The sequence below is a fragment of the Chionomys nivalis genome, chromosome 6, assembly GCF_950005125.1.
Source record: "Chionomys nivalis chromosome 6, mChiNiv1.1, whole genome shotgun sequence".
In the NCBI taxonomy this organism is placed as follows: domain Eukaryota; kingdom Metazoa; phylum Chordata; class Mammalia; order Rodentia; family Cricetidae; genus Chionomys; species Chionomys nivalis.
In genome coordinates, this window is record NC_080091.1 from 42816595 (window position 1) to 42843018 (window position 26424).

General features: G+C 50.0%; 1 protein-coding gene across 3 annotated transcripts in view; it reads left to right on the forward strand.

The window, feature by feature from the left end:
• The window catches only part of C6H4orf50 (chromosome 6 C4orf50 homolog), an 83554-nt gene that overhangs the window by 22621 nt on the left and 34509 nt on the right, over window positions 1–26424 (forward strand). For 2 of the 3 annotated variants that reach the window (XM_057771099.1, XM_057771098.1), the window contains 5 exons: window positions 4646–4819; window positions 7752–7808; window positions 9274–9456; window positions 16962–17013; window positions 18438–18559. In XM_057771099.1, the coding sequence (XP_057627082.1) occupies window positions 4646–4819; window positions 7752–7808; window positions 9274–9456; window positions 16962–17013; window positions 18438–18559 (588 nt within the window). The remainder of the gene's footprint in view (window positions 1–4645; window positions 4820–7751; window positions 7809–9273; window positions 9457–16961; window positions 17014–18437; window positions 18560–26424) is intronic. The other variant, XR_009057233.1, reaches the window with a different exon arrangement.

The following is a 26424-nucleotide window of genomic DNA, read 5'->3' on the forward strand; positions in this document are numbered from 1 at the left end:
GTCATTTCTTCCATTTCCGGAAGAAACGTATGCTATCGTGTCTGACTGATTTGAAGATTTCCTTCTTATCTTTGATTTTTGGTGGCTTGGTGGATCTAGCTATGGTTCTGTTTGTATTCTTATACACATTTCCCAAGCTCTTTGAACTTATATATTTATGCTTTTCTTCAGACTTGAGAAATCTTTAGTTATCATTTCCTTAAGAAAAATTTCCATATTCAGAGGTACGCATGCATGTATGTGTATAGTGCTTGTGTGTTTGGGCATGTGTGCTATTGCATACGTGTGTTGTGCAGTGCCTGTGTGTGCAATGTGTGTGTGCAGTGCATGTGTATATGTAATGCATGTATGTGCAGTGTGCGTGTGTAGTACCTATGTGTGCAATGTGTGTGTGTGTGTGTGTGTGTGTGCAGTGCATGTGTGTTGATACCAGAGGTCAACCTCTTGTATCATTCTCCTGGAGCTATCCACCTGTATTTTTCATTCCAGACAGGGTTCCTCTGGGACCTAGAACTCAGAGTAGCCAGTGAGCCGCAGGGATCTGGCTGCCTCAGCCTCCCCAGTGTTGGGATTACAGATCCCAAGTGTGTGCCACCACACTTGGCTTTAACCATGGGTGCTGGACATGGAACCCTGGTCCTCAGCCCTGCAGCAAGCACGCTAGCCTATGAAACAGCTCTTCAGTTCCATGCTTGTCCTTTGGTCAGTTTTATTGTCCTAATTTCCTTTCACCTTCTCGAATTCCAGACCCCTTGACTGAATCTTTTCCCTTTTGAAAACATTTATCTTAGTGTTGCAGGCCTGGGCTTCTGTTTTGTGCTTTCTGTTGACTTTAATTGGCTAGCTGTGTGTTCTGTTGTGACCCACTTTTGATAAACTCACCCAGTGAACTCCCGATTCCATTCATAGCCCTTTGTGCATCCATTTTCTTATTTACAAAGGAGAGCTACCGACTGTGCGCTGAAACAGTTCATCTTGTCAGCTTTTCAAATCTGTCTTTCAAATGTGGAAATACGCTAGCCACGGCCACTTTATAGATCTCTCCTCTCCTCTCCTCCCCTCCCCTCCCCTCCCCTCCCCTCCCCTCCAATCCCCTCTTCTCTCCCCTCCCCTTCCCTCCCCTCCTTTCCTCTCCAGCGCCAGGATCATCTCTCAGCCTGCTCCTGTTCGCCTGATTCTTGGCAGATGTCACATTTCACGGTTTCCTCATGTATCCACCCGCTCAAAGAGCTTTTGGTGTAGGACCTGTGTGTGATGTGTGGTAGAGGTCGCCGGCCACCTCTCCCTCCCAGCAGTGCTGTGAGTGTCTCTTGCTGGCCCCTCATGAGGTGACCTCTGGTCACTGTATTCCTGTGTAAGTCTCTCTCAGCTCCAGGGTGTGCGGTGACTCTCCCAGTGCGGCACTTACTCCTAAGATATCCACCCTTCTGCGGCATTGGCTGAGTTCCCAGAGTGTTCAGTGAGATGACTTCACCTTGGCTCAGCCTGAACACTGCCACCTTCTCAGCAGTGTGTGGCCCCGAGGCCCTGGTGGGTCACCCTCCCAGTGAAGGACGGAGGAAGACATTTGAAGGGCAGCATTTGTTTTGCTTGTTTTAATGCAGCTCTCCATTTTCTGTTCTCCACACCTGGCTGTCCTTCCGTATCCAGCTCCGTCTCTCACCCTTCCTTCCAGCCCTGACCTCAGCACTGGACTAATTTCCTGAGCCGTGCTCTACAGAGTTTCAGAGAGAAGCCTAGGGCTTCCCGCACTTGCCTGTGTTTAATCCCCCACCCCTGTTGCTCCCCCAGTCACTTTCCAGCTCGGGCAAAGAACTATTTCTGTGTTTTCAACAATAGCTATTCTGACTTGACCTGGGAAGAACTGGAGATCCAAGGAGATGGATATATAGAGAGAGTTTCAGGGCCTTGCAAGATGGCTGCCCGGGCTCTGATGCAGTGAAAAGTCAGGTTTGCTGAACAATAAAGCTGAGCCGGTGTGGCTGTCACAGCAGCCAGGGCTGTGGAGTGAGACGGAAGGTGGAGAAACTATCTGAAAAGGTCAGGGCTGGCTAGTTAGCCCCGCCCTGAGGTGGGGTGTGTGTGTGTGTGTGTGTGTGTGTGTGTTAGAGAGAGAGAGAGAGAGAGAGAGAGAGAGAGAGAGTTCGAGGACCACAGAGGGAGTATGGGAATCACAAACACAGCTAGGAGTTGGGAAATGTAGAATTAACAGAGATGAACCCCACAGGGTTTAGGGATGATCAGGGAAGAGGGTGAAGAAAGGTCCCTTTTTCTGTCCCAGAGTCTCTCTTAGGCCTGTGACCCTCCCATAGCTTCCTGTCATACTGGACATGAACCCCCAACTCTTACAGTAAGGATACACACAGCTGAGTCTCCACGGCTGCAGCAGCCACTATGTTCCACCTGCCGCACCCTGAGCAGCATCGCAAGTTCTCTGCATTCTTTACCGCTCCTCTGTGTGTCCCTGCGTTTACTCAGGAGCTGCTACTGACCTTTGAGCCTCATGTTCAGGGCAGCCCTGAAGCCTGGGTTCAGGGAGGAGCCGGCTCAGGGAGGAGCGGGCTCAGGGTGGAGTGGGCTCAGGGTGTTGGAGCTGACTCAGGTACAGCTTTTCGCAGCTCTGCGGTCATCCATGCCATTGTGATGGGGACTTATATCACCATAATAGGTGAATGCTACAGAGTGGTACTGCCCCAGCATGTGCCATGTGTCTGCCGTGACAGCACAGATGGGGCCAGATCCTCTGCTCAGAGCTCCTAAGGGCCCCCACAGTCTCTGGGCCTCCTTTTGTCAATTGCATTGAATGACCTGTGTCTGTCACTCTTCCTGTCAGCCAGAACTCTGGTGGGACAGTGTTCCTAAGCAAAAGCACAGCACACAGTCGGTTGTGTAGGGTAGACCAAGGCAACAGGCAACAGGCAGTTTCCCCCTCTACCACCAGATCATGTTGTGAGCACTGTCTTAGGACCAATGGGGCAGAGTCTTTGTCCGAGCCACCAGAGGCAGGAGGTGGCAACAAACCACCAAACTTCTCAAAAGGCCACATTTTGGAGTACGGAGCTAAATTTTATGGAACCATCCGGAGCACCCATCTGTTCCTGACAGACCCCAGCCTGTGAGTCTCAGGCCTACACAGTGTGAATTTCTATTAATTAAGAAAAATATCACATTCTGCTACTGTGGTCGTTGCTCACAGGGAGATGTCCGATCAGCTGTGGAGTCTCATGGATCCTGCTCCCTCTTCCTCCGCTCTTCTCCTCCCCCTCCCCCTCAGAATAGCTTGGGACCCCTTCCACCCTCTCCCACTAGAGTGTGGAATGGTGGGGGACATGAGACGAGTGGGTGAAGGACAAGGGTGTTTGTGGGTTTCTGAGCTCCCCAGTCCTTCATGGAGGGGATGCTTCCTGTAAGCAGTACCTCCCCTTCCCATACCTACCTTAGTGGTTCGGTCATTGATCACACCTTGCTCATGGGTCCAGAAATCCTCCCACCGTTGTCTCAAGTCAGGAACCCACAGGTGTGTTCCTGTCACGGACAAGGCCTGTCTCCCCACCACGTTAGCATGATCGAGTTGAGCACAACTGCAGATGGCACCCCAATACTAACAAAAGTGGGGAGGCCATGTGGCACGTGGTGGGCGAAAGGCAAAGGCTATGTATCCTGTATCAGATCTCATAGAGGAGCTGGAGAGATGGCCTCAGGGTTAGAAACACTTACTGCTCTTCCAGAGGACCCAAGTTCCACTTTCCCAACACCCATGCTAGTCAGCCGCCAACCACCTGTAACTCCAGCTGCAGCAGGTTTGACACCGTCTTCTGGCCTCCTTGAGCACTGCACCCACGTGCTCCACACTCACACAGACATACACATGAATTAACATTTTTAATCTTTAAAAATCGATACAGAAAAACACTTGTAAGTGTGCAGATGTATGCATATGTAAGTTAGCAAAACAATGAGAACTTACCACACCGGACCATTTGGGGGCAGCACTGTCTCTACCATTGAGCTCGGCAAGTTCCTTTCTCCCTGCATCCCATGGCGTTTCTGTGAGATCTGCTACCCTGGTGTTCTGTCAGAGAATAAGAGATGATCTGAAACTGGTTTAAGCCAGTGCTTGTGGGAAATTCGGCACTGCTGTCCTATCTGAAGTCATGAAGCTTTATTGGAATGTGTGTCTGATAATTTGATTTGTGAGTGAAATGTCATTCATTTCTCAGTGTTTCGATACAATGGTGACTGACAGTGATTAAACAGAACCCTGGTCCTACTTTACATATTTTTGAGAATAATATTCTGGGATGTTGTTCTGGAGTTCCATGTACTCTTCCTCTCCTCTCCCAAAATATCCATTACGACCCACACACTCAAGTGTGCACAGAAAGGCACAAGAGCAGGCCATGTGGGAAATGGATGCTGGCAATAATAGGCTGGGGTATAGAATTTGAGACAGTTATTTGTTCCTTTCTTGTCTTTCTCTTTCCCTTCCTGCATCCTTCCCTCATCCTTCCCTCATTCACCTTTCTTCCTTTGTTCCTTCTACTGTGAGAAAAACAAACAGGACAGACAGACATTAGAACAGGTACTGGTTGTTGGCTATGGCATATGAACACCTGAAAACTTCACACACACTTTCTTCCCTCAGCTCCAGACCACCAAGGCTGCTGTCCCTGAGGAAGACCCAAAACTGTGCATACAGCAGCTCCACCACCAGGTGCGGACTCTACAGTGCCAGCTCAGGGACCAGGGCTGGGCACTGCGGGAGTTGCAGGTGGCTCGGGATGAGGCTGTGGGCCTCCAGGATAAGCTCAAGGGCAAGGTAGGCTGGACCAACCCTTCTCTTCCTCCAAATGTGTCCAGACCCCAAGGAGCGAGTACCAACAGTTTGGCATTGTTGGCTAGAGATTTAAAGAATAGAGTGATGTAAGAAGGAAAGCAAGGGATCTGGAGCCTTTCCAGCCAGCTGTCCTCCATTAGAAATGGCGTGTGTATATGGATCTTTTAAAAGCATCAGGCGCTATCATAATTAGAGTTCCAGTTGCTGAGTTAAAACACATCGATCTTTGGGGAGGAAAGGGTTTATTTGACTTCCATATCCCTGTTCATTATTGAAGGAAGTCAGGACAAGAACTTAAGCAGGGCAGCAGCCTGGAGACAGGAGCTGATGCAGAGGCCGTGGAGGGGTGCTGCTTCCTAACTTGGTTCCCATGGTTTGCTCAGCCTGCTTTTTTATAGAACCCAGGACTACTAGCTCAGGGATAGCACCACCCACAGTGGGTTGGGCCTTCCTCTGTCAATCACCAATTAAGAAAATGCCTTACAGTTGGATCTTACAGAGGCATTTTCTCAACTGAGGTTCCCTCCTCTCAGATAAGTCTAGCTTGTGTCAAGTTGACATAAGACTAGCCAGCACAGGTACCTTCAGATACTTTCAAGAGGGTAATTCCGTGCTTCTCTGCAGAAAATGTGTGGACATGATTATAAAAGGGCAGTGAAAGACCCTAGGGGGACTTGTTCAGTACCTTGGCTGTGGAAGACGTTCAGACCGACACGTGGCTCAACTCACACAGACCCTGACACAAAATGGCAGAAATCCTGACGCTGCGGCTTTGTGGAATGTTTTCACTGGCAGAAACCCAATGCAGTACGCAGGGGCTCCCCACCTTGTTTCTCGACATGTGTCAACGCTCAGTGCTGGCAGTGTTAGTGAATTAATTTCCATCAATACGTGATATTTGTTTATAATCCTTTATACAGAAAACCCTAAGCAGCCCCCAAAATGTTTGTAACTAAGCAATGACTAGATACATGACTCAAAAATGCTTTCTCCTAATCTCCAGCTTTTCTTTCTACTCTTTTCTCATCTGCTTAAAAAAATCATTAGTTCATGCTGAGCAGAGGTGGCACACGCCTTTAATCCCAGCACTTGGGGAGCAGAGGCAGGCGAATCTCTGAGTTGGCAGACAGCCTGACCTGGTCTACAGAGGGAGTTCCAGGACAGCCAGGCCTACGCAGTAAACCCTATCTTGAAAAAAACTCATTAGTTCTTTGATAATCTCATGCAGTACATTTTGACCATGTCAACCCTCTGCCAGCTCCTCATAGATCCACTGCTCCCTTCCTATCCACCCAACTTTGTTGTCTTTTTTATTAAATCCATCAAGTATGGTGTGTGTTGCCCATGTACTTTGGATGTGTGGCCTTCTACCACAGTGTGGTCCACTTACCAGGGCCTGCACTCTTCAAGAAAGCCGGCCCTCCCTCTCCCAGCAGCTGCCAGTTACCACTAGTTCCCTGGCTAGTGGTGGGACCCCATGCTCACTCCCCTTCTTCATGCTGGGGTTCAGTCTGACTTGAGCCTGGGTCTCGTGCAGTCACAAACACTAAATTCGTATGTGCAACTAGCGTGCTGTGTCCCTAAAACCCTGTTCCCTCGTAATCATCTATCACCCTGGCTCTCACACTATCCCTGCCCCCTCCTCTGCAATGATCCCTGAGTCTGGGAAGAGACTGGGATGTAAGACAGATGTCCCATCTAGGGCTGAACACTCACCAGATGTCCCATCTAGGGCTGAGCGCTCTCTTTTGAATTGCGACTATCCTGTGCTCACTTCACAGGAACACTTTCAAGCTTTTTCCCAAACTGAGGCAGGGTGCAGTTACATCAAAGTAACACATTGAGTCCCTGTGAATACCTTAGTTGACCTGAAGCTAGATTCTACCCTTTGATCAGTCCTGGAAAGTTACAACAAGCAGGTGCACAGAAATACTGTTTGTAAAACAAAGAAGCAGACCAGTGTTACATATGCCCACCAAAAAAGACCTACTGAAATAAATCACACCACAAGCTGCATGAGGAGGGAGTGTGCATGATTTAAAGGGATGAAGCCAGTGGTTTGCCTGACAACATCACCAGAATTTTCTATTCAATCAACAAACAGGATTGAGACACTCTCCATGTAGCAGGTTTTCATGTGTCTGTATGCACACATCCTGAATTGTATGTGTGTGTGCGTGCGTATATGTATGTGCGTGTGTAATGTTGACCAAAATATGATGGGTCTGAACAGGTCAGGCGTAAGGATGGAGGGCTTATTTAGGTCACTGCAGACTCTAAAGAGAGTGTGAAGAAATGGCTATAAAATTCCCATTTTAATATATTTTATGGGAAAGAATTCAGACAATCTGGCTGAGTAGAAGTGAGGGCCTTTGGTGGATGCTGGAGTAATGTGGAAAGTCTGAGTGACCTCATACAAGTGCCTGTTCCCCGCTCCTCTCTTTGTTGTGTTGGGTCCCACACTTGGTCCATCCCAGCAGGGACTGAGACCAAGCCAGGAAAGCCTGCATGCTGCATTCCATGTGTTGGGTGACAGAGGCCATCCCAGAGCTGAGGGCTGGGATGTGCTTCCCACCAGGAACAGAACCCATGCTGCCACTCTGCCCCAAGTGGTAGCAGTAGCCAGCGACTGAGTTTCATGCCTGGGTCTAGGTGCCCTGTATTAGTGAAGCCTCATTATGGCCCTCAGCTTAGGTTCACAGGTCACAGTGGGCAGCTGGCTTGGAATCACATCTGGCTCAGGGACCCAAGTTTCACACAAGATTGTGTCCCTGTGGCTGCATGTTGGCGATCACGGTTGGCTGTTCCCCGGCACCCCATCTCTACACAGGGAAGGGTGATGGTAGGCCAGCACTCTGCACTGTCCCCAAACCAAAGCCACACCGCTCAATCACAAGTGTGTATCTCCTTTCAGCTCGAGGAGCTTCGGGCACAGCAGCATGAAGCGCTCCTGGCCGTGAGTCCTCTGAAGGTAACATAGTACCACGTCGCTGTTTCATAATAGAGTGCTTGGTATTTCATGAAAACACCCAAGAACGCCAGGGACAGGTGCCACCCAGGTCCCCACGTGGGCAGCGTTCTATATATTTTCTTCGTCTGGCTTCTCATGTGTTCAGGATCATCCTATGTGGCATGTGTCCTGACCCCCCACATGTCATGTCCCACTTTCTCCTTGGTGCAGTCTAGAAGGTGGAAGGGTTTGAGACTGCAGGTGCTCACATTCCCACCCCCACCACACATCTTCCTTCTCTCCTCTTTTCCTCTGCCCTTTTCTCTCTTTTTCCCCCTCTCTCCATCTCTTGTCTCCTCCACTGTCCCATTACTGCACACACTCCAGTACCTGTTTCCTAAGGAAGTTCCCCCACCTATCCTTTTATATTTATATTTGGGACAAACCCAGGGATGGTCTTTGTTGTTCCACATGTGCTTTGCCAGCAGGATAAGGTGACATTTCATCTGGGCCTGCATTGGGAAGAGGCAGAGGTTCATCCTGAGGCCCTGGTCTCTGTGTGGTGATCTTAGAGGAGCCTTGATTAATCATCAGACAAACACCATGACACCCAGAGCCCTGTTTCCTCCTGCCTTCTCCTGTGGACTCAGTTTCCGCAGCTCGTATATCAGATATCATATGAACCACTTCCTCTCCCATCGTTCCTTGTCTGTCTTTGTGTTGGTAAAACAGAATTGAGAATTCCTGCTGAGACTCTGAGATGCCATCTGGGCCGCCATAGACAGGACAGTGCAATGGATCCCATAAAGTCAGATCATGAAAATGCTCTCCCACTAGTTCCTGCTTTGACAAATCCCTCTCATCTGAAGGAAAACTCCAGGACTTTGTGCTTTACAGTGTGTAGTAGAGAGCGCAGGCCCCTTGTTTCATCCCGCCCGGCTAACTTACACCCGAAATAATCACACGGAAACTGTATTAATTAAATTACTGCCTGGCCTATTAGTTTTAGCCTCTTATTGGCTAGCTCTCACATCTTGATTCAATCCATTTCTAATAATCTGTATGTCACCCCGAGGTGACCCTGCCTGCCTTCTTTTTCCCAGCATCCAGTTTTTTTCTTTCCCACCTAAGTTTCTGCCCTATCAAAAGGCCAAGGCAGTTTCTTTATTCAGCCAATGAAAGCAACACATAGAAAGAAGGACCTCCTACACCAGCAGCGTGAAGCCAAATGGAAAGGTGGGGCTGTGCCAGGTTGGTTCCCTGGCTCCCCTCACAATGCATTGTACAGACTGGTGGGCTGGAGTGTGGAGAGGAGCTTAGTCAGAGCACTGCACCACAAGAGAGCCCAACTCTCGCCTCCTCCTACTGGGCCCTGGAGCCTATTAGCGCACCACCCTGAGGTGCTGGTGTGGGTGAGGACTCGTGCCAACAATGGGGCACTGCCTTGGCCCTTGGTTCAACCTATACCATGCACCCCACATTGCAGGCCAAGCTGGCTTCCATGGTTCACAAATGCCAGGAGAGGAACCGCCTCATTGAGCAACTGCTGCAGGAGCTGCCAAGACAAGAGCCCAAGACCCACCTGCTCTTTGAGCTGGCGCAGAACATGCTTGATGACGTGGCTCTGGCTGAGTATGCTGCCACCTTCCTGACCCCGGGAGCCCTAGAGGTAAGTTGTCAAGCACAGCACTGTCCCTGCTGGTAGGGACCATGAGTGAACCCAGCCCAGACCCCCTGCCTGCCTGTGCTGTCTTGGCTACTGACCCACCCCTCTCACTCTCTGGATCCTCCTCCAGGTGGTGCTGGTGTTCTGGGTACTGGGAAAAGTGCTAAGGATCCTTTGCCTCTGAAGGGCTTATGACTCAGGGGAACAGACATAAATGTGTCACATAGGCACCGTCATGCTGTGACACCAGAATGTCACCAGAAATTCTTGTCACCCATACTTCATGAGGTCTGTACACATAGCCCCCTCCACTAGAAGGCTTGGTCCACTCCACTGGTAGTCCCCACCCAGCCTTCAAGGCACAATTCCAAGTGCCTATTGCCAGCAACTGGTCTGAATTCCAATGACCACAATCCCCCTCATACCTTTCTGCCCTGCCCTGCAGCTGGACATGCATAGTGTAGCGTACACACGGGACCCTTCCTGTGTGGTTGAGAGCATTGGCTGAGACCTCTCTGTGAGGCTAGAGCATCTCCCCAGCTCTCTGTCTCACCATTGTCTGACACAGAATCTGCTCAGGGAACATTTCTTGAAACACAGATCGGGAAACACCCGGTTATGTAGCTGGGTGGGGAGAATGCTTGCCTGGTACAGATGAGACCCTAGGTGCTATGCCCAGCCTCACAAAGATAATGAACCAGCATGTGAGAGTCTCCTCTGCTGAAAGTCAACAGAAGCAGAACCTGAGGGCAGAATGTTCAGAAGTCCTTCTGATGGTTGAAGGATGGTGCTGGGTGCTAATTTCTTCTGACCCAGATAGAAAGCTCCCAGGACTCTGCTTGGCTCAGCCTGGGGCACCCACGGTGTCAGCCATGTCTGCCCCCACACAAGAGCCCAGATTCCTGGGTTTGAGCCAGATGTGCCTCTAAGACACATCTGGTGGATGCAGTTCAGGAGGTAAACGCAGAGAGCACTTTTCCAGGAATATGGTCTTGGGGTTGCTCCTGGCTGTACAGGGATTGACCTCAGCCTCTCACAGCCTGCAGGTGTCTATGGTCCAAATTGCCATGCAACCGAGGAGCTGGAAACTGGAGGCCATGAGCTACCAAAGGTGTAGAGACTTGGTGCAGGGCCAGATCTCAAATCCAGAACACCAGAAGCCATGTCTAGCGCTCCCCCATTTCTGTGGCTATGGAAGGGAGGAAGAGAGAGAGCAGACTCCAGCTGAAGTGATTAAGACAGTCTCAGGGATACAGTTGGTGCCTAATAATTGTGGTGAGTGAGGCAGGGCTAAAGCAAGGATGTACTGATTACAAGATGAAACTGGGGTGGGAGAGGCTGATTTCCAATAACCAAACTCGAAGGGGCTGATGTGTAAATCAGAGCATAATCAATTATCTATGAAAAACAGAACAAGCATGTGGCCTGGCATACTCTAGGTGGGCGAATGCACCAGAAAAGTCGGCACATTTCCCCCTGCAGTTATCAGAGAGGCAAACTCATTCATGTGTTCATATGTTGGTCAATCACAATCTGTTGTCAGAAGGCCATGAGGGAACTGTAGAAAAATGGGAGCGTGGGATGGGGTGAGGATGGGGTGGGGATGGGATAGGGATAGGAATGGAGGATGGGGGTGGAGGATGGAGTACAGATGAAGATTGGGTGTTTATTGTTCCAAGTTGGGTGGGGCTGTGGTATGGGATGGAGGTGTGGGGTGGGGTGTGGGGTGTGGAATGGGGGTGGAATGGGGGTGAGGATGGGTGGGGTGGAGTACAGATGGAGAGTAGGGGTTAATGTATTCCAGGCTGGATGCTTTCATCTTTGAGGAAATTCCCTGGATCTGAGATGTCTCCTCTTGGCTTGGGGTGTAGATCTTGGGGAGGCCACACAGCAGGCATAACTGTCCCTGATGGTCAGTCTCTCTGTCCTCTTCATTGTCTACTGAGTGTCACAGCCCTGGCTCTGCTCCTGACTCGGCTTGGTGCTACCCTCAGCTCGAAAGATGTCCTAGTTTGGTTTCTGTTGCTGTGATAAATGCTATGACCAAAAGCAATTTGAGGAAGACAGAAACTTATTTGGCTCACAGATTACAGTCCATCATCAGGGAAACCGAGGCAGGAACTCAGAGCAGGAACTCGGGGACCAAACCTGGAAGCAGGAACTGAAGTAGAGAATGTGGCAGTGGGGTGATGATTACTGGGCTGCTCTCTGGCTCATGCTCAGCTTATTTTCTTACACAGCTCAGGACCTGCTAGGGGATGGTGCTGCCCACAGTGGGCTGGACCCTCCCACATCCACAGTGAAGACGGTTCCTCACAGGCATGGTCACAGCTCAGTCTGATGGGGGCAACTCCTCAACTGACATTCCTTCTTTGTAGGCATGTGTAGGTTTGCGTCAAGTTGATAAAAGTCAACCAGCATAGAAGGTGACTCTGAATGGAGCCCATCCCTGTGCAGTTTTCTGGAAACTGTGTTGGCCTGCTGTGCTCTTTCCTGGCCACAATGTTGACAGAGTTCCTGCCACCCTGAGCCATAGATCTAAGGTCCTGGGGGAAAACAAAGGAAGAAGAAGAAGAAGAAGAAGAAGAAGAAGAAGAAGAAGAAGAAGAAGAAGAAGAAGAAGAAGAAGAAGAAGAAGAAGAAGAAGAAGCAGCAAGCTAACAAAAGGAACAGGGGAACAATTGGCCTCATCAGGGCTCTGGCTAAGGCTGATGTACAAGGCTCTAAGTCCTCTGACCTTTGTTCTCTGATCTCTACAATGGAAAGAGCACAGTCTGTTCAGGACAGCTGCTGAGAAGCCAGAACGAGATAACCTGTCTCCTGTAGGCAAGAGGCTGAGATCGGAGGTCCAGGGTTGCCATCTCCACTCTACCACCTTCTGGTGTCCTCCACTCTATGAGGCAGACCGTTCCGTGTTCTGCTGACTGTGTGTAGGTGATGTTCTAAGTGCTTGCTGCAGACTGATGAAGCATCCGTTATCCCACAAGCATGGTGCAATTATCCCCCATTCAGAACCCAAAAATGAGACTCTGAGAGGGTCTTCACCTGCCCGAAGACCTGTGTTGCTATAGAGCATTCTAATTCAGCTCTTTCTGTGCTGAGACTTGTCTATGTAGTAGAGGGGGGACTTGAAACTTACAGTGGGCATCTACATGCGCCCAGCGATGACCACTGCAGAGAGGGGTAGGTGGGGAGAGTAGTTGCTGGTCACAGCTTGGGTCTGGCACCCTCAAGGCAATTCCTCCTGTCGCAGGAAGGCCAGTCTTCAATTCTCTTATAGAAGGAGCGGAGACTATTGTGATGTGTTGTGAAGACAGAGAATATTCCAAGGGTGCTTTTCCTGGGCAGATCCTGAGAGCAGGCACACCAGCGGCATGGCTGAGTGGAGTCCATGGTGTTGGCACTGGCTTCATTAGCTTCCAGAAATGGGAGAACGGTGTGGTGGTGCAGGATCTCAGCAACTCCAGAGGGACAATCCCCCTAAGAGTCCCCTAGACAAGTTCGCTAGGCTGGGGTCTGAGGAGTTGGCTGTGCACTGTGTAACCAACCCTCTGTGCCTTCCAGCAGTACGTTCTGGGCCATGACGACCCTGGTGGCTAGAGAGGACACTGAGCTCTTCAGTGGTGGTGGCGGCTTTCCTGCTGGCAGTTGGCCTGGAAGCTGGTCCGGAGCACTTGGTTCTATGGACACTGGCTATTGCTTCGGGGAACACAGATGGTAGTCCTGATGGAGGCCTTTGGGCTTTGGCTGGCATCTGAGAGGGCTGCCTGGTGACTGATGAGTGACTGATGGCCTTGGGTGAGGTTGTGCACAGTAGCAGGTTGGCAAGTAGGGAGATGGTGTGTCTCTGACAGAAGCCTTCTGGAAACATCCCTGGAGAACTCAAACCCTAAGGTGCCCACCAGCCCTTCCTTGGAAACAGAGTATGTGGGAATGGGACATGGGCCATGCCCACCCAGGCAGGCCATCTGTGCTTCATAGCTGGTCATGCTCCTGTCCTACCCTTCAGGCTGCTATTCCACAGATGATTGACTCAGTCTTCCCACATACCCCTTCCTGAAGGAGGGCCCTAATAACCTGAGAGCTGTTGAGGCCGAGGGCAGGGATGGAGACTGTTTGGCACCTTCCCTTCCCAGAAGAGGGGTGTGACCACTTTCCATCTTTGCAATGGTGGAATTGCACCGCTGTTGCCTTTTATGGCTGGGATTTGGGGAGGGGCCGAGCCCGTCCTTAGTCAGCCCTTCTATCTGGCACATGGTTGTGTGGCCGGACCCAGTGCACCTGCACTGTTGAGTGGTGTCCTTTGTCACCTTGCTTCTCCAGTGTGCAGCTTCCCCAGAACAACACATGCTGTCATGGGCTGTCTCCCAGTGGAGTTTCTTCCTCCAGCTCAGGTGTCTTGGGGTGGGGACAGTGAGTTCCAGCTCAGCCAGCTTTCTCTATGGCCCTTGCTGAGAGTTCAAGGTCTTGGCATTTTCCTGACTTTGGCATAGAGATAGGGAAAGGGGCAAGGAAGAATTTACACTCCCAAATCCACCTCAGCCCCAGGCTCTTCTTGAGTGGGCCTGGCTTAGAGATCAACAGCTCCTCTGTGTCCTTTTCCAGGCTCTCCAGGCCTGGCCCACATCTAGGCATGAAGATGCCCTAATCACAAAGAACATGATGTTGGAACCTCACCTCTCTAAACTATGTGTTTTGAGTCAGTAGATTTCTTTGTCCCCCATGAGGCTCTTTGAATATTGAATAATGTCCTGTAGAGCCTAGTATGACACCGGCTACAGGCTATGTCATAGTTACTTTCTGTTGCTATGATAGACTGTCCCAGCAAAAGCAACCAAAGGAAAGGGCTTATTTTGGTTCACAGTTCCACAAGAATAGAGTCCATCATGAAAGGGGAAGGCATGGAAACATCATGGCAGCAGCATCTGGAAGCTGACTTAGCAACATTTTCATCCACACTCAGGAAAGAGAAAAGGAACAGGAAGGGGCTGAGACTGTAAAGCCCAAAGCCTGTCCCAAGTGACATACACCCTCCAACAAGGCTCCATAACCTTCCAAAACAGCCCCACCAACTAGGGATCAAGTGCTCATGTTTATGAGCCCATGGGGGACATTTCTCATTTAGACCACGATAGGCACCCAGCAGGGGCTAGGGCACCAATACCCAACAACAGTGAAGTTTCCACTACTTGGGAAAGCCAGGGCCTGGGCAGTGCTTACTACAAAGCCCACAGGGACATGCATAGGCAGCTGTCTTGAAAGTAGAAGAGAGGAGAAGGTTAGCTGAGAGCAAGTGTGTGTTTATTCTCTTGACTTACAACTGCGGATGTCACATCACTAGCATCCAGAGTTCCTGCCTTGACTTCTCCAAACTGTGGGATTGTAAGCTGAAATAAGCCTTTCTCCCCACTGCTGCTTTTTTTTAATTTATTGTTTATTTATTTATTAAAGATTTCTGCCTTTTCCCCGCCACCACCTCCCATTTCCCTCCCCCCTCCCATCAAGTCCCCCTCCCTCATCATCCCCAAGAGTAATCTGGGTTCCCTGCCCTGTGGGAAGTCCAAGGACCACCCACCTCCATCCAGGTCTAGTAAGGTGAGCATCCAAACTGCCTAAGCTCCCACAAAGCCAGTACGTGCAGTAGGATCAAAAACCCATTGCCATTGTTCTTGAGTTCTCAGTAGTCCTCATTGTCCATTATGTTCAGCGAGTCCGGTTTTATCCCATGCTTTTTCAGACCCAGGCCAGCTGGCCTTGGTGAGTTCCTGATAGAACATCCCCATTGTCTCAGTGTGAGGGTGCACCCCTCGCGGTCCTGAGTTCCTTGCTCGTGCTCTGTCTCCTGCTCTTGATTTGGACCTTGAGATTTCAGTCCGGTGCTCCAATGTGGGTCTTTGTCTCTGTCTCCTTTCATCGCCTAAATGTTTTTCTTTGGGTTCACCTTCTTAATTAGCTTCTCTAGGACCACGCATAATAGGCTCAACGTCCCCTATTCATGTCTAGAAACCAAATATGAGTGAGTACATCCCATGTTCCTCTTTTTGGGTCTGGCTCACCTCACTCAGGATAGTGTTTTCTATTTCCGTCCATTTGCCTGCAAAATTCAGGAAGTCATTGTTTTTTACTGCTGAGTAGTACTCTAATATGTATATATTCCATACTTTCTTCATCCATTCTTCCATTGAAGGGCATCTAGCGATCAGGGAAATGCAAATCAAGACAACTTTAAGATACCATCTTACACCTGTCAGAATGGCTAAAATAAAAAACACCAATGATAGCCTTTGCTGGAGAGGTTGTGGAGAAAGGGGTACACTCATCCATTGCTGGTGGGAATGCAAACTTGTGCAACCACTTTGGAAAACAGTGTGGCGGTTTCTCAGGAATTTCGGGATCCACCTACCCCTGGACCCAGCAATACCACTCTTGGGAATATACCCAAGAAATGCCCTATCATACAACAAAAGTATATGCTCAACTATGTTCATAGCAGCATTGTTTGTAATAGCCAGAACCTGGAAACAACCACTGCTGCTTTTTTATCAAGGCATTTGTCATAGCAATGACAGTGAAATCAGGACAGGGGCATCTACCCACACCTAAGCACAGCGGGAGAGCAGGGATTATCATTGCTGGAGCACAAGGCTCCTGAAATGTGGGAGGAATGGGTTGTGACCAGAGGACAGGTAAGTGAAGTCCAGGCCTTTGATTACTAGTTACTGCCTTGGTCAGTCCATTCTGGAATCCGTCACAGAGCCCAGCTGTCACGTAGATCCTGGTCAGGGCAAGTAGCAAAGCAGGTGGCTGAACTGTGTCAGGAGGGAAGATGGTCAAGGGACCAGGACATTTGAGTTAGGTCTTGAGGTTCACACAGAGGTTTGCCAGTAGAAGGAAAGAGAGGAGAGCTTTCAGATGTGATGACGGGTTGTGCTGGTACCTGGAGCATCATGATGAAGATGGGGGAGAAAAGATGTCCCAGGACCACTGCATATAGGGCCTTGCCCACACAGAATGCAAGATCCAGGTTTCAACCTGCCTCGAATATCTAGTAGATGGCTTCTTCTTAGCCGCCCGGGCTGCTGAGTGGAGCGTGAGTTCCTGAGGCCACCCTGCTCCCTACAGATCCCTGCAGTAGTGCAGGGGTGGTCTTGGGGTCCAGGTCTCCTCATTATCTGGGAGATGAATCAGTGGTCCCCAGCACTATCAGATGCCCCAACTCTAATTTTTTTTCTTAATGCGTTTTTGAAAAGATACATGTTGCTGTCTCTGCATGGTTGAATCTGAGTGAAGAAAACGGAATGGTCTCTGGTGTGTGGTACCCTTGAACAGGCCTGGCCTTGGTCACCTGTAAGGTGACAGAGGAGGGAATGTGGGCGACATATCACCACACCTACCTCCCAGCACAGACTGAGAGCTCAGTTGCACGGGGAGGTTAGCCTCCCACTGGTCTTCTAGAAACCTTTATCCTGCTCTATACAGTATACCCACTGAGCTATCTTTTCTTCCAGACAGTCTGCCACCTGGATGTGGGCTCCAAGGGGAAGACAGCCAGAGGAGGAGGTCAGTGCACATGCCAGAAACATTTCTATGCATTCAGCAAAAGTCAGGGCCGGGTTAGCCGGGTACAAACTGCCCAGTGTTGAGTTTGTACCAGTAAGGGGACTTCCTATTTCTCCCTCTCCTGCTGCTGCTCAGCCCTGCCTTCCCACCTCATAGTGTCAGAACATACTAGAAAGAGAGAAGAACCTCAAATTCTTCAGCTCTGTTCTTCTTTATGAACCATTACATCCATTCCCCAGCCCTGGACATTCATCTCATATAAGTAATTCCCATGTAATATTAGGAACACGCTCAGGGGACAGGCATGTCACCCTAGACCCTCAATGTTGTGAGCTAACCCATGTCCTCAGTGGAAAGTAGCACAACCACTGAGGTGGCTGAGAATGTCATGTCATAGGGCAGTGTAATGATATGGCATTAATTTCAAAGATGGTAGGACACGAGGTGTTCTATACTGTCAACTGTATCATGCACGCACATCCACTGTGGCTGCTCAGAGAGAGGGACATGAGTCATTTGTTGTGGTCCTATTGTCTTTACTGTAGTAGAGAAATTAAGGTGCTGGGGACCAGATAGACTCTCCTCTTCTCGGGCCTTAAGTGCCATTTTAATAGTAGTGTGGGCTGATTGACAGAGGTGGGGGTCGAGCAGGGGTCCGAGGGCTTGTGAGGCTGCTCTCACAGAAGGACTTAGCACTCTCCAGATCTGTTTTCTCCATGGCTCATCTACTAGATTCTGTTCCTGCCAGCCCTGAGCCGTGGATGAGTTAATCAGCCTCTCTGAGCCACAGACCATTTCTGAAAGGATTATAGGATGATCATTTATCACGCAGGATGAGAATACACGAGAAGCAAAGGCTCTTCTCGTCAGCTTGGGGTTGCCCGCGGTACCACATTGCTGCCCCGCCCCCCCCCCCCCAAGTCTGGTCTGGTCCTGTTTCACAGTCGGAGAGCTGTGCATTCTGTCTGTCCCCACTCTGCCCCTGATTTCTAGCAGTCTGCCTTCTGTGAGCTCGGCCTTCTCACCTGTCAAAGAAGGAGATGCTTGTGATTAATGGGGCTGTTTGTACTAGGTTTCTGGAGGCTGCCTGGCGCCCCCTGTAGGAGGTGCATGCAAGGGGTGGGAGCTAGCAGAGGGAACACAGAGGGGGGGCAATGGTCCCATCCTGGAGGGGCTGGCAGCTAGCTAGCAGGGGATTAGGGAGTCAGGCAGTGGCCTGAGGTGCCACAAGACCATGATGATGTCATTACTAAGTGTGGTGCTAAGAGACTTCAAAGGCACCAAGAGAGCCTCTGTCACAGGGATGGCCATTTGGGAGCATCTGTGGCTAGCAAGAGAGTAGAAACATTATGATGACGTTTAGAACCTGTCAGTTTTAAAGATGGATGCCTAGCCTGAGGCCTGACTGAGATTCTCTCTTCCAGCTCAGGAGTACCTGCTTAATTCTGAAACTGACAGTATCCTTCAAAGCCTGTGGGGTGTGGAGTCCTGGTCCCTTCCAGGGACTAAGTGGGCATCTCAGACGGCTCCACCCAGTTCTCCAAAGGTAAGCACACACCTTCACCTCACTTCTGAAATGTGGTTTTGATTGTAAGTGGAATATACTCACAGATGGGCATGCTGTGTATTCTCTCTCTCTCTCTCTCTCTCTCTCTCTCTCTCTCTCTCACACACACACACACACACACACACGAGAGAGGGGGGGTGAGACAGAAACAGAGACACAGAGAAAGACAAAAAGAGACAGACAGGCATGAGTACATACACACAGAGAAAGAGAGAGACATGAGCACATATGTGCGCACGCACACACACACACACACACACACACACACACACACACAGAGGCATGCATGACAACTCCAATAAAGCCCACCAATCTCAGAGCTAGAATGTAATCCTATGTCTGCTTTTCAGTTCTTGTTTCTGGTGAAGCCTTGTGCCTTGCCTTGTTATTTGTCTTGAGTGCTGGCCCTCGTGTATGGAGACCTGGGCCCTCTGGTGATCCCTGCCCCTTCTTGTCTTGCTCTGATGGGCTGGCCCGGGCAGTGCCTTCCTCACCATGGCGGATTCAAAGACAATGCTGCTAGAGCAGCTCTGCCTGCTCTCTGACTCAAACTGTCTTCTGAGCACAAAAACCTACAGGGGCCTCAAAGTCCTCCCCCACGGTTCCTGGTGTCCCACAGCTCACCCAGGAGACTCAGGCTGACAGCATTGACAGTAGCTCTGTGGCTGCTCCCATTCCCATCCCTGTGGGATGGAGAGATGGCTCTAGTCTGCTGGTCAGACTGGAAGGCAGTCATATGACCATATCTGGAGGATGCTGGAAAGGCCAAAGAGCTTCCTGCTGCAGTGCTCCTGGAAGGATCCTGTGAGTTCTGGAAGGGAACGTGGTTTCAGAGGTGAGATGCTGGCATGGATTGTCTTATGCCCAGAAGTGACTGATGGAGGATTGTAGACAGGGCAGAGGATGAAATCGCATGGCCTCGAATGATGTGGCGTTAACAGCTACACAGCCACTTAGAGTTACATAAGATGTCTGGGGTCATCAAACTGCTTGGCCTGCCCCATTGTGCAGAGCCCAGAGGCAAGCCTATAGAGAAGTTCCAGTGCAGGGATGTGGTTCCCTTTGGAGGGCCATGGGAGCACTGGCCTAAGGCTAACATGCAGGAGACATGGGGCCTTTCAGTGTTAAAGGTGTGTTCTCCTGCCATTGAGAACAAAAGCCTTTGCTTCCCCTCTGCCACCAGCCCAGTGCCTGCATGTTTTGCTTGCTCAGTGGCAGGGCGTGACAACGCGATTGGTCCCCATCTCCAATCCCTTGACTGTGACTTGGTGATGATGGTCTCTTAGGACTGTCATAGGAGGAAGTGAGCACGCGGTAGGATGTCTGATGCCAGCACAGTAAGTGCTTGGTAAGCATTAGCTGTCATTGTCATATCTTCCTTGGATAAGAGATGTGAGCTGCCGTCCTATAATCAGGGGACACAGAGATCTACTTTTTTTTCTCTTCTCCAGCTGTCCCTGACTTCAGGCTCAGCCTGGATTCTGGACAGTGCCCAGCAGTGGGGATCCGGAGCTTTCCCTCCACTGAGGGGCAGAGGCAAAATCTCCCATCCTCCCCTCCTAGCAGGCAGTCTCTTGCCACTCTCTAGTTCCTGGAGGAGGCTGGCTTCCCACCAAGCACTCAGGCAGAGTGTCTGCAGCAATTCCCAAGCCAATAAATCACTGGCAGCAGGCGTGAAGTTGACAGGGCCACTCGCTCTCTGGGGCCACTTCACAGCCTCTATAAATATTTGAAGCTGAGCCTTCCGAGAGCACTTTAAGAAATCGGTCTCAGTCTCGGCCCTCGGTGAGTGGGGAGTGCCTTTGTCTTTGTCTTAGAGGCTCGTGGTTGTGGGTGAAGCTGGAAAGATGCCGGGGTGCCTTGGTGCACCTTGCCGACTGAGCTTGGCTTTGCTAGGTACAAAGGCAGCAACAAAAGGTCTTCCGTGCACAAACCTAAGAAGGACTAGGCCACTGTGTCTCAGCCAGCTGCTCCCCCTTGGCAACCGTGTCTCAGCCAGCTGCACAGACAGCCTTCAGGATGAAAGCATGGCAGGCTGCCCTGGGGTCCTTGGGCCTCATGTCCCATCCTTGTTTTAGGCTTTTCCGTTATGTGTCTTTTCCCTCTTGAAGGGAAGGTCAGAGCTCCCTGCCCACCCTACTCTGTTCCCTCCTAGAAGGGAACAAAGACAACTCAAGATGTAGGTGGAGCCTGTGGGCTTAGTCTTAGTGTGCTTTGGTTTTCAGTTTGAGAGAGAATGAACGAGAATTCCCATTTGCCCTGGCCTTGCCTTCCCCAATATCAGTATCTTGTGAAACCAACCACAGTATGGATCTAGGACTTGGTGGGTTTGGTTTCCAGGGGAAATGGGAGCCACTGAAATGCAAGCAAAGCTCACAGAGCTGTGGCCACTTGGCTGGGCTTGGCGCTTGGGAGATGGAACCATGTTCAGGTTATATCCTAGTGAGGCTGCCAGTGGGCCACACCCTCGGTCAGCTATATGTTATCAGAGGTCAGGACTTGGGACAAGGATGTGAAGGCCGGCAGGACCTTGGCCCGCAGGAGCTGGAGACAGCCATCCCTCTGCCAAGGCCTCTGGAGAAGCCAGCAACCAGAATAGCAAGCCCAAAATAATTTATCAATTGTCAGCAAGCCACGTGCAGGACTTCCCTGGGAGTCTAGCCAAAGCCGGTGAGGTAAGTGTGCTCTTCACCGCTAGTTGTGAGGCATGTCCATGGGGAGGCCTGGCTTTACTTGTGTGGTCAAAGAATGGCTGTGTTGAGTGCGGTTTCTCTCCCTGGGGTCTCATTCATCTTCTTTTGACTCTGGGAGGCGGGGTGATGGGGAGAACTGGAGCTGGGTCTTCTTAGTCTCCTGCCCGCTCCTGCCTCTGGGCTTCCAGGCAGACAATGTGTAGACTGTGACCTTAGTGGCATAAGCAGATGGGACACAGGGTGGGACTATGGGGTAGGAAGCCGCCCATGAGAATACAGGAGTAGCTGTACCCTGGAAATGTGTGTGTGTGTGTGTGTGTGTGTGATGCTGCCAGGGAAGGGGGACGTCAAAGTGAGGCAGCCATAGAACCTAAGTCCCTTCCGTACCTCCCCAAGGTGAGCTGTTTCCAGAGAGAGCATGGTGTGCTGTAACCGTGTACTGTCACATCCCGCTGTGGGACACACAGTTTGCTGTCATAGACAAGCCTTGCCCAGGGGTGTATCAGGAGAGGGAGGCTGGCAGTCAACCCTACTGGCAGTCAGACACTCTTCAAAGGTGATGGTTTCTCTGGGTTTAGCTGAGTGCTGTGTGGGTCAATATACATCCAAGGAGGCTGAGGTAAGGGAAAGTTTGTAAACAGAAAACAAAGGGAGTGCAGAGATGCTGATACAGTAAGGTGCCATTCTAGAGACCCATTCCTAGCCTGGTGCTGTACAAGATGGACAGGTATGAACCCCTGCCCATGGTTACACCTCCAGTAGGTCCTGCAATAGCTCTCGGTGCCAAGTTTGTGTGGCAAAATCTCCTCTCTCATCACCTCGATTTGATGGCTTTAGTTACAATTGCTCATTGTTTTTATGAGGGTAGCAGCAGTGCCTCCATTTCTGTTGGCAGCTTTAACATAGTAAATGTGTGTTTGCATCTCAGTTCCAGCAATGGCTATCCGGCTTCCACCTGCTGGGCTCACGGTTAGGAGGAAAGGACCACAGGAGATGCCGAGAAGCTGTGAGACAGATGATAAAGTGCTGGAGAGAGCGGGTGGCCTTTGCTGAGCCCTGAAGGGGGATCATCTGACAATAGAAAAGGTGGTTGGCTTCAGGGCCAGGCCCTTGGGTGCAGCTGCATCTAACACTGTGTTCAGTTCCTGTTTCTTTTGGAGGCAGGAGGCCCAGTGTAAACACAAAGAAAGCAAGGATGTAGACAAACCCACAAAACCCAGCTGGAGTGTGTCCTGGGGGCAGAGCCTTGTGCTCATCTTAACCTGGGTTAGCCAGCTGTAGCTTTCGGCTACAGCCCTTGGAGACCTGGCTTCCGCCTGGGAAAACACCTCCATGGTGACACCGTCTTCCACCATTCTTGCTGACACAGCCTGGTGACATGCTTCATGCGTGCCCTGAGGCACTCCTAACTCAGAGGCAGCTTCTCATGCTTTCCCTGCCTACTCAGAGAAGCAAATAGCTTAGAAGCTAAGCACACCTAACTCCCACCCCTTGCTTCGGATTCAGGTTCTGACCCTCGCATATCTCCAGAGTCGCAGTGTTCTGACCTATGGGATGGGGGTGTCTGGCTTCCAACATTACTGGAAGGAGTGAGTCACTCTCTGCCACACTAAGAGGCTCAAGTACGGAAGAGCTGCAGCATTCTTTCCTCAATGTGACCCTGGCAGTGTGATCTTTATAGCCCGGGCACAGCAAACTCTAGAGTGTGGAGAGATGAGCAGAACTCAGCTGCACAGGAGGCTCTGGCAGAAGAGGTTCGGATAAAATATGTGTGTTGTTCTGGTTTTGTGTGGCAGTTTGCAAATGACCACTGGGGCAGCGCTGGTCACACTTACCCTACATTTTAACCAGGCAGAATAGTAAAAGGTTCCAGTGTGCTTGCTCATTATTCAGTTTCAGGAGAGATCAGCTTGAGAGCAGGCTCCTGCATCAGGACCCCACCCCGCCCCCTCTCTCCCTCCACTACACTATTTGGAAGCGGGGCTAGACATACCTTATTCAGTTTATGAATGTTTCAAACACTGTTCAATCATCACACCCCAAATAAGTGATAACTCTTTAATTTTATCAAACATTCAATCGGTCCAATTTTCTAATTATTTTAGAAATTACATTAACATTTTTATGGTTTACTAGAAACTGAGTCTAACTAAGGTCTCATTATAGCTGATTAGCATGTCTTGTTTGTTTGTTTGTTTTGTTTTGTTTTGTTTTTCAAAACAGGGTTTCTCTGTGTAATAGCCCTAGATGTCCTGGAACTAGTTCTTATAGACCAGGTTGGCCTTGAACTCACAGAGATCTGCCTGCCTCAAAGGCATGACCACCACCGCCCACCTGGCGTGTCTTTTTTGAGGTAGATCTATGTAAAACAATCCTTACATAGGAGTGTGATCACCTGCTGTGTGACCATATCCTCCATCCCTCTCCAAAGCATTTCCATCTTCCCAAACTGAAGCTCTATCCCTATGTAACATGAACCATCCACCTGCCTTGGTAATCACCAGTCCACTTTGTGTGTTAAAGAAAGTGACAGTGTCTAGGACCCTCATATTTGTGGACCCGATGGGATTTGTCCCCTTATGCCTAGCTTTGTTAGACTTAGTACAAGGTCATAAAGGTGTGTGTGTACAATAGAGTGTACACACTAATCTCCTTCCTCTTAAAGGCTGGGTGTGCTTCACCTGGATAGACTTACCACAATTTGATCAGTCATCTGTCTGACTATCAAAGCCATCCATCTGTCCATCTACGTATCAGTCTTTCTACCTAGCCACTCTACCATTCCTTCATTCACCCATATATCTACCCCACCTACTTATCCATCCATCCATCCATCCATCTGTCCGTCCGTCCGTCCGTCCGTCCATCCATCCATCCATCCACACATCCATCTACATATCATCTATCTGCCCACAAATGGCCTTTTATATCTTTTAATACACAAGTTTTCCCTTCTCTCTTCTTAATTTCTGCTCTCATCTATGGAAGAAACTAGGTCACTGTCCTTGTTTTGCACAGTGGGTCTCAGTGGTTTGATCGTGGTCCTACCCTTCTCAATCTATCCTAGTCTTTGCCTCTGGTCCAGATTCATATTTCTGAGGATTAGGCATGTCTTCAGCCACTGAGCCGTGCCCCATTCTTCATATATCCCTCTCTCTGAGAGCACAGTGGCCACATGTACCAACTTCTTATGTGTCTCCCTAAAATTAGAAGCTGTTGATACCAACCGTAAAGAGTCTCCACAGATTAAAGTACATCTTTGAGAATGATCACGGCAATGGGGACATTTGCGCCATTGTTAACGGTACAGATTCAAGAAGCAGAGGCCATGGAGGAGGCACCCTGGCTATCTCACAGCACCCACCTACTCCCCCAGCACTGAGAAAAGGGACACCTAAGGTTCGGTTCAGAGAGGTGGCAGGCTTAGCACAGGCATCTGGGCAGACGTCCTTGTAGATGTGTTCTTTACACAACACTATAGATCCGCTGGGGTCTTTGTGGAAGTTTCTGCTCGCAGGCCTTCATGGTCCCTTCTTTCCAGCTCCTCCTGGCTTCATTTGTTGTTGTTGCTGTTAAGGTTCAGCAGGGGTTACTCCGTTTTGAATCTGAGGGCTCTCAGAATGTGAGGAAAGAGCTGTTCTTGGATATGAAATTTAAGTGTGCTACTAAGGAACTCAAGTGCTGCGAGGCCTATTTATGTTGAATGGAAAGTGGATTCTAGAAACTTCTCTCCTCTCTCCAGGATCCTCATTGTGTTTCCTATTAAATGAACCAAACTGGAAGATGGAGACTAAGGAAGCCCCGATCATACTATCCTTAGGGCCAACCATTGCGATCCTCTCCACGTAGTCTCCTGGGCCTAGAGAACAGATGGATCTAGGGCCAAGGTGCAGGAAAACACAGATAGCAGATATATTTAGCTCATGGTTAGTCAGTGTCTGGCACAGGCTCAGTATTTGTTAGATGCTCATGGTAAATTTAAGTCTCCTTCACATGACGGAGGGCAGTCCTCAATGAGCCACTGCCTCCCTCTCCAAGGTGAAGGTGTTGTGTCTGATTTAGCCTCCAGGCCCCTCCTGGGTCAATGTGTTCCCTGACTTTTTTGCCCACTGAATATATTCCACATGAGTAACCGAATCTTCAGATGCTCCACGCTCACATTCATGAAGCACTTTCATGAGTACAAATGAAATTTTCTCTCTTCCTGTCTGAGAGATGGCACTTGGACCCAGCTCATCCAATGCAGCAGAAGACACAGGCGATGAAGTGAGTCTGGGGAGATTTAGCCTCAGCTGGAGCTTGGGTACCAGTAACCATTTGGTCCCTGGGGGACGTGTGTCAACCCACGTCATGAATAGGCCTGAAGGATGATGGATGAGGAGGTCATGGCCTTGCAGGGCTGTGTAATTAGACTGATGCTGCCAAGGGATACCCGCTAACATACACACTCTGGCTTTCCTTCACAGTGGGGGATGGGAATTCTGGGAAGCCCGGGGCTTCCTGCTTAAAGGGAGGGCTGTACAGAGAGCCACGCCCTCCCCAAGCAGGGTCAAGAATTGGAGCCATGGGTTTCCATTAAAATTCACTTTAGAAACCTAATGGCAAGCTTAGAAGTGTAGCTCATTTAATACAGTGATTACCAAACCTGCAGGGGGCCCTGGGTTTGATCTCCCTTCCCCCATAGAATAAACCACGCATGGTACCACATGCCTGTCACCCTAGCACTTGGGAAGTAGAGGCAGGAGGATCAGAAGGTCAGGGTCATCCTTGGCAACATAATGGTATTGTGGCTAGGATGGACTATATGAAATAGGCTGGGGGATTTGAGGATGGCCTGAGCTGCGATGGTGCTGGTCTTGGGAGGAACGGAGCAGAATAGCGACAGTGCTTTAAGCTGACTAAGCGGTTTCCAAGCATTGCCTGGAGACCACGGCCTCCCACGCAGTGCCTCCCCACTCCTGGCACCACGGATAGAGATGAGCATACTCTGAATAGCGTGCTTCCTGTTTACCAAATCAAACATGTTTATTTGGGCGGATTGGGGAAATGCAAACAAATAAAGCAGCAAACAAAACCACCAGGAATTCCAGCCCTGAGAGATGGTGAACTGGCTCCCAGGCACTGCACTTCTTCAGTCATTGAGTTCCCACA